This window comes from Lactuca sativa, chromosome 8 (genome assembly GCF_002870075.4).
Source record: "Lactuca sativa cultivar Salinas chromosome 8, Lsat_Salinas_v11, whole genome shotgun sequence".
NCBI classification, from domain to species: domain Eukaryota; kingdom Viridiplantae; phylum Streptophyta; class Magnoliopsida; order Asterales; family Asteraceae; genus Lactuca; species Lactuca sativa.
The window spans coordinates 3,716,686-3,725,738 of NC_056630.2; the positions used below are offsets into that span (position 1 = coordinate 3,716,686).

At 33.1% G+C, this 9,053-nt stretch overlaps 1 protein-coding gene across 1 annotated transcript; it reads left to right on the forward strand.

Annotated features, from left to right (window-relative positions):
• The first annotated feature begins 675 nt into the window (after window positions 1–675).
• On the forward strand, window positions 676–6,462 carry LOC111907761 (disease resistance protein Roq1). Its single transcript, XM_023903570.3, has 5 exons — window positions 676–1,309; window positions 1,837–2,917; window positions 3,005–3,214; window positions 3,822–4,571; window positions 5,637–6,462. Exons 1-5 carry the CDS (start codon window positions 807–809, stop codon window positions 6,231–6,233), a joined length of 3,141 nt encoding a protein of 1,046 aa, XP_023759338.1. The 5' UTR covers window positions 676–806; the 3' UTR covers window positions 6,234–6,462.
• The last annotated feature ends 2,591 nt before the right edge of the window (window positions 6,463–9,053 follow it).

Genomic DNA, 9,053 nt, shown 5'->3' on the forward strand with positions numbered 1-9,053 from the left:
ACAGGGACAAAGCGTATAACAAAAACAAACAATAGGGACCTTCCGAGTTAAAAAATTAAGTTAGGGACCAAACGAGTAAATTACCCTAAACCATAGGGACCATTCGTGTAATTTACTCAATGATAATAAATTTGGAATTGTTTGACTCTTCCAAAATTCCATGTCATTGGTGCCATATCATCATTTTATATGTCCTGATTTATAAATTGTTTAATTTTGATGAAAAGATTTAGGATAAAAAAATATATAATTTGATTTAAATTATTTTGGATAAAAAAAATATAGCATATATATGTTGTGTATATTGGCAAATTTATGTTGAAAATGTCAATCGTTAAGGAGATATGTGAGTTAAGCAGGTTGTTAGTTGTTGCAATAAAAAAATCATTCATTTTAGTGATTTATATTTGAAAATGTCAAGTGGATATTTCTTTAGATTTTGGTGAACTGGAAATTTCTTAGAAATCACATTTGTTTGTGTATATTGGTTAAAATAATTCAACAGTTATCAATTCTTGCAATAAAAATCATATGATTATATCATCAATGTAAAGTCAACACACTTTATATCAAAAATGTCAACTTGATATTCTTTAGCTGTTGGTGAATTGGAAATTTCTTGGAAAATCACCTCTTAATATATATCAACTAATCAACATGTCATTACTTAGATATCTCGTGAGCTTCTGGTAAATTGGAATTCTCTTGGAAACTAACATTTCTCTCTCTTTTCTGTATAGTTCATTTCATTGAGGTGCTGAAACCACATCACATACCTTCTATCTCAACACATTATCAACTTATCAATGGCGTCTTCATCATCATCTTCTCCATTGCCTCCAGCCCTTTCCTCTCAATCATGGAATCATGACGTTTTCCTTAGCTTTAGAGGAAAAGATACTCGGAAGACTTTTGTCGATCATCTCTATAAAGCTCTTGTACAACAAGGAATTGACACTTACAAGGACGAAGAAACGCTTCGTCAGGGTGAATCGATCCGTCCATCCCTTGTGAAGGCTATTGAGGAATCACATATTGGCATCATCATATTCTCTAAAAACTATGCAGATTCAACCTGGTGCTTGGATGAACTAACACATATTATGAAATGCAAGGACATGACAGGGCAAATTGTGATCCCCATATTTTATGATGTGGATCCGTCTGAAGTGCGAATACAAAAACGGAAATACGGAGAGGCATTTGCCAAACATGAGCTGAGGAACAAAAAAAAAGCTGAATCTTGGAGAAAAGCACTTGTAGATGCAAGTAACCTCTCTGGATGGGTTCCCAAGAACATTGCCAACGGGTATCTTTTATTATTTTATATTTTTTATGCTTAAGATATGTTTGATCTAGAGAGACATTTATCCTTGCACGGTTGTCCCTTATAAGATCTTATACAAATGTTTTAATTATTCTTGATGATGTTGATCACCTTGATAAAACACGGGCTTTGACTTGATCAATTGGTCAGTTGGGTTGGTTAAAAGATATCTCAAGTCCTCAGATTATGTATAAGCTCATATTAAGTTATATGACGTTGAGTTTTACCTTAAATTCTGTACATAACGGCATAAAGCCTTGCTTGAAGCTACAACAACAAATTCATCTTCCTTCACCTTTTTCTGTTTGAAACTACTCAATAATTCCCAAAAATATTGCTACAAACTACTTGTGGTATTAACTTTACAATTTTATATTAAATCTGAAGTATAAAGGGCGGTTATATGTCTCCTCCTTTTTTTTTTCATAATTAAAGCATGACAACGAGTTCTCTCCTTTGTCAGTGTGATCATGCCTTAATTATCCTTGTATATCCAATCCAATATGTAGGTATGAATCAATGGCTATCAAAGAAATTGTTGACAATATTTCATCGAGGTTGCAGCTAGTAACTTCAAGTGCAAATGAGAAGCTGATCGGAATAGCGGCTCGCGTGCAACATTTAAAATCAGCGTTACAAATTGGGTTGGGTGGTGTGAACATGATTGGAATATGGGGGGTTGGAGGTGGTGGTAAGACTACTCTTGCATCTTCTATATATGATGAAATCTATAGAAACTTTGATGGTTGCTGCTTTGTTGCAAATATTCGAGAGGAATCAAGCAGGCATGGTTTGGAAAAATTGCAGAAACAAATTCTTAAAAAGATGGAAGGGAAGAGCATTGGGGGAGGAAGAAGCTTGATAGATAAGAGGTTTCGTAATAGAAAGGTCTTGATTGTTCTTGATGATGTCAATCACCTTGACCAACTAGAAGCTTTAGCTGGATCGCCTGATTGGTTCGGTGAAGGAAGTCGAATAATAATCACAACCAGAGATGAGCATTTATTAAAAGCTCATGAAGTTGTGGTACATGATATTAGCTTGTTAAATGCTGATGAGGCTATTCAGCTCTTTCACAAGTATGCATTCCGGGGTTCCATGCCTATGAAAGATTATGATCAGCAACTTTCAAAAGAGGTGGTCTCTTATGCCGGTGGGCTTCCATTGGCACTTACAATTCTCGGTTCTTCTCTCTGTGACAAAAATATTGATCAGTGGAGGAGTGCATTAGCCAGACTAAAAAAGATCCCAGATAATAAGATTCTGGAAAAGCTAAAAATCAGCTTTGATGGACTTACAAAGGTTCAGAAAGACTTGTTTCTTGATATTGCGTGTTTTTTTAGGTGGGTGGAGAAAGATACGGCAATGGAGATGCTTGATGCTAATGGTTTTGATCCTGTTATAGGAGTAGAGGAGTTGAGACAAAAGGCTCTCATAACTATTTTGGATGGAAGGTTCGATATGCATGATCTGTTGCAAGAAATGGGACACTACATTGTTAGAGGGGAACACCCTAGGAATCCCGAAAAGCATAGTAGAGTTTGGAAGAAGGAAGATGTTCTTACAATATGTGCTATGGATGCAACCATGGTAAGAGTTAATCGATCTTTGTGTGATATATGTATGAACCATCACTTTTAGCTCAACATTGGCACCATTTGTGTTCCTCTTTGACAGGAACTTGACATGATTGAAGCAATAAAAGTTGGTTATAGTAGCTTTCGAGAGGCAAAACCTCCTCCTATTCTTGCAAACATGAGGAACCTTCGTTATATTCAATGGAAAGGTGATCCTGCAAATCCGTCGGTTAATAACTTTCCACCAAGGGCGCTTTGTTGTCTGGTATTAGAGTATGCCATCCAAGACCAACTTTGGAATGGTTATAAGGTAATTCTTATTGTTTATCCAATTCACAAATGAAAACAAAATAGATAGTGATTTATAGACTTTAATCCAAAGAGTAAATAGTAGTTACCCTTTTGTCTAAACATAGCTTTGTCACCTCTTATAGTTTTGTCTAAACATACATACACAATTACTTTTGCATTTTGAAAGTAAATACTATTTTGTTATATAGGTAAGATTTCAATTTAAATCTATATTTTTGTTTATTAAATCGATCTATCCGTCAGTTTGGGTTTAAAAGTATATTCTTTGTTTTATCAAGTGATTTTTAGATATAGATTAATTTTATATATATATATATATATATATATATATATATATATATATATATATATATATATATATATATTTTTTTTTTAATTATAATATATATTTTTTTATTTGAAATTCTAAAAATATTATAGTTCAAAGATGGAAGGAATTAGTTTTTTTTTTTTTTTCTATTTATGACCCCATATAGAAATAGTATGTGACTGAGACGCATTAAACAATCAAACACTTCAAATTAATGGTTTCCATTCTGATTTTTGTTAAACTCTTATCACGTACCTTAGTACATTATTTACTTATTTGCACTTGTATACCACAGTGTCTGCCAAATTTGAAGATGATTACACTTTGGCAATTGAAAAACCTGGTCATGACACCAAATTTTGATGGAATTCCACTTCTGGAAATATTCAAGCTTCATGGATGTCCGAAATTAAAAGAGATTCATTCATCATTTGGAGGCTTGGACAAGCTTGTTTGCTTATCTATAATAGACTGCAAGGGTATTAAGAAGTTTCCATCTATTACCCGACTAAAGAAAATCGAGACCCTTTCATTCGCAGAGTGCCCTAGAGTTTTTAAGCTTTCAAAGATCCAACAGAAGATGGACAGTTTGGGAGATGAAGACATGAGCTCTGCTGTTAGGGAGTTATCAAACTTGAACAACATACAGTTACGTTATTTTCATTATTTTCGTTTTTTTCGCAGAGAGTACCTGAGAAAGTTGGATCTCGGTTTCTGTGAACTGGGGGATGAAAACATGAGCTCTGCTGTTTGGGAGTTACCCAACTTGAAAGAACTCGATCTAAGAGGAAATTACTTTTCATGCTTAAGTTTTGGTCTAATGCGAATTCCTCGGCTCAAATTTCTGGATGTGTCATCTTGCACATGCCTTGTAAAATTATCAGAGCTCCCATCAAGCATATCTGTTCTTAAAGCAGATGATTGCAAGTCACTTAAAACCTTTGGAGATACTTATAACTGTAAATGGCTTTGGAAAGTCTCGCTTTTTGGGGCGCACGAAGTAGGTTTAGCAGCTGGTTACATGTTACTAGATTCCATGCTTAAGGTTTGGCTCTGTACACTTTTGGTGTTTCAATCTTTATTCCAAAAATCTATATATCTACACTAAAAGAAGTATTTTTTATATAGTTTTAATACGAACAACCCTCATTGGCTACTATAAAAGAAACAATTTTACTTAGAATATATGTATTTGAAACCTCAAAATATTCAAATTTAAACATAATATATCTATTCTATTAATTCAAATATGTTATTAGTTATGAAATATTATCATATTGATGGTAGTTTTTTTTAATATCAATATAATATATTTAAAATATTAATTTAAATATCATGATAAATCTAAAATATAAACCAAAATATGAGATAAATCTAAAATATCCAAAGACTAGAACCATATTGAATTGAACCTCCTTTACTTTTTAACTTCTAACTTTACTTAATTTACTAAATATAAAACTTTTCATTTAAGTTTGACTTTATAAATTATTAATATATTATTATTTATCCTTCAATTTAAATATGATGTTAAATGCAAGATCTAAATTAACATTTTGAATCATTATTATAATATATTTAATTTGTCAAATTAAGTATGGTATTATATGCAAAACTTAATTTAAAATATCAAATAAACTTAAAAACAAATTGTTCAAAAACATTTTTGTTTTTCAAATGGTTAAAAGGATCTAAATACATAAAATGTAAAACTTAAATTGGAATGTTAGATTAGCTAAAAAATATCCAATTTTTTTTATAATAATTGAAATTTGTCCAAAGTGTATTTTATATCAATTAAAAATAATAAGTTAAAAATAACATAAATTATAAATTATACTTTGTTACTTACAAAGAAGTCATAGAGTAAGAAGTCACAGAGTACGTAGAGGCCATTGAATAATGTGATTTTAATACATGTTTATCTTATAATATCATTCAAATTAATTAAGTTTTTTTTTATATAAACTTAGTGTAAGAACTATTATTTCATAGTTAATGCTAATAATATAATTATTTTGAATAACATGTATATGCCAAAAGTTTAACCATATAATTCTATTTTCCAGCTTCTAATAAGAATCATAACTTAACGTTTTTCCCATGGTAGGGAAATTCTATTGAAGATCACCTTATCAGTGTTACTCTTCATCCTGAGATTCCAGTAGGGTCTATAGATAGGCTGTTTAGAGGGAACTCATTTACATTGCGTCTGCCACATGATTGGTACAATGACTTTTGTGGGTTCTTAATACGCGTTGTTACCTTCAACGTAATTCCGTTTCTTGTTATAATCATCAAGCAAGAGGTAAATGAAGATCCTCCATTTGAGCTTTGGCAGGAATCTAATGAAGAACTAGAGCAAGATTCTAATGAAGAACTGGAGCAGGAATATGATGAAGAATTGGATTTGGAAAATGTGACACATGTAGAATATGTTTCCTTTAATTCATTGAGGCACATTGCATCCTTGAATTCAACTTACAATGTGATCTCGATTTCCTTAGATCAATTTGGGTTCAATCTTATAGAGACAGCTGGAAATAGAATAGGTGCTGAACTTATTCCTAGGAAAAGTGAAGATGCTCTGGTGCAAACAACAAAAGCAGTAATAGGAGACTCAGAATTTTGGGATGAGGAAGTTGCCCATGCACCGACGTTTACCATCGAACATGATTCATCTATCAAGATTGTATTGATGACTTGATACTTAGGCCAACAATATCAAACAAAAGAATACAATTCATGCTCTCGGTATTTTCTTTTGCATTGTTATTGTTAAATGGTCAGTGGTATCAAGTACTTTTCTCAAATTCTTGATAAAATGACATTTCCATCTGTATCTAGTCTAATAAATACAAACTGTTTTTGCTACATGCCATACTCTCATACATTTTGTCACATGTCATTTTGTAGTTATTAATTTTTTTTTTCCACATTGCATTTTATGGTTTTGACCATTTTTTATTAAATTCCACATAATATTAATATGTAATAACTGTAATAACTATCATAAAATATAGATATCAATTTCATTAGTGCAAACTTGGATGGGCTTTGATACAAAATATAAGTTAGTTTTTCATAAAACACGGTCAACGGAAGCGTTAAAAAATAAAAAGTTCATTTTTAGTTTATAACCAAACCAAACCATCAAGGATCAATTTATAAAGGTTAGAATAAAATAAAAACAAACAAAGAGTTTTTAGAATGACAACCTTTGAATTCTTTAAACCCATTTGGTTCTAGGGTGTTATGAAGATAACAAAAATTCAAGAATAGAATTTTTCTATGCGTATCCACCATCAAGAGTAAGGCACTTGGAATGCTGGTTTCTTCTTGTAATACTTTGCTCTTTAAGCCTTTAAGTGCTTAAGAATATAAGCACTAAAGGAAGACACAAAGTGATACTTTAAACACTAACAACTAGCTTCAAAAGGGAGAGTGCTTTGGAGAGCCAAAACTCATAGTTTTAGGAGGGCAAGAAAGAGAAGAAAGAAGAGTAAGTTTCTCATGCATAAGGCACTCTTATATACTCAATGCAAGGTAAGGGCCTTATAATAAAATACTATAAAGTATTTGTAGCCTTTAGAAGCATGGGGAGACAAAGCATGGAGGTTGAAAAGTAACCTCCATATTTGTTTAATAAATTCGGTTATACCTCTTGAAAAGAGGAGGATTCTTTAATTTTTCTATAAACTCTAAGTTTATAAAATATAAACTTTATCTTTAGGTAAAAGAAAAAGAATCCAACTAGTCTAAAAGGTTGTGCATGACTTATTAATTCATACCATATGAAATACTACTAGTTGTACTCTCTTATAATTATTATTTTCACAAAAAATAACTATTCCCTAATTAAAATACAAGAATTGATATTATTTGTTAAGAATCACATTAATAATAAATATACAAAATGTGTCAACTTGATAAAGGTTTGACCCTATAGGATCATATATTATTATCAATGTCACTCAATTGGTCATATAGATTCAACAATCTCCCACTTAAACATGATTCATTACAGGCTGACATAAACAGTAGCTGACGTCTAGCAACTGGTTATTCCCCTAACAACTGGTTACTACCCCTAACAACATATAAAGGGTGTCATCTCATCAACAACCAATTCCAGGAGCTCTGAGCTATAATTGTTAGTAAAGGTGTGATATCAATTATTCATTTGTCTCAGACATCATGTTGAACATGAGATATGCATCACGATAGATCTCATTTAGTATTCAACTTTGAGTAAGGCCTTAGATGTCTAACTCTCAACAAATAAGAGGGACAAATCCCATCTTGACTACATACGCCCATCAATGTAGTTCATGTCATACCTAACGATGGCCCTTATGACTGCCTTTCACATAACAACATTAAATCAAGTCAAAACACAACAATTCCTACAATTTAAGTCCCAAATATGTATCTTAGGTCTAAGAATACAAAGATACAACCTTGATCAAAACATCAGTCACGACTACGATCCATAAAGTGATTTTGATACGGGTTAGGTCCAATACTTATTCTCCTAATCAAGTATCTACGAAGTAGGTAACAACTCTTGCTATTTTCATCTCCTTGAAAATCAACCAATCCTCTCATATTAGTCTTACCTCATGGATACTCTCACAACTATGAACGACTATGGACATTTAGAATAACCTATTTATTCAAGGATTAAACATGCTTGTAACGACCCAAATTTCACGACCAAAAATTTCGTTTTAAAAACATTACTTGAGAAAATATTAATAGTTAAAAGCATTGTTTGATCAAGCCATAACAAAATTAAACCATGTCTAAAAGTCAAATCGTACAACCATCAAAATATCAGAGTATAAATCCCAGAGAATCTCGTAAGTGCGGAAACCAGTGTGTGTGTGTGTGTATGATGTGCCGCTACCGCGCCGGTTCCTTCCCCTTCGACGAAGAGGTACCTGAAACCAAAACTGCAAACTGTAAGCACAAAGCTTAGTGAGTTCCCCCATCGTACCACATACCATACAAACAAATAACACGCATACTGCCAGGCTATTCTGGGGTGCCTGACTACCCGGTACGGCCATTCTGGGGTGCCGACTACCCGTGTCAAGCCATTCTGGGGTGCTGACTACCCATGTCAAGCCATTCTGGGGTGCTGACTACCCATCGGTCCTAACAACCGACCCTCGGGGACTAGTCCCCTCCTACTACCACTATCACAAATAACATAACAGGCCAGCATGCAAACATATCATCACGTACTGTCAGACATTTCTAGGGTGTCTGACTACCTTCCGGTCCTAACAACCGAACTCTACTATTATCACATATAACATATCATGCTAGCATATAACATATCAGATAGTAACAACCTAGATGATATCACAAAGACAATCATCTAACATACAATTCCTACTGGTGGGTCGGCATTGTGGCCGTAGACCCACCACTACTAGAAGGTAACTCACCTCGAAGTAGCTGCTGATCTGAGCGGGAACTCACTGTCTAATGCTGCTGCTGCTGCTCCGGAAATCCTCCG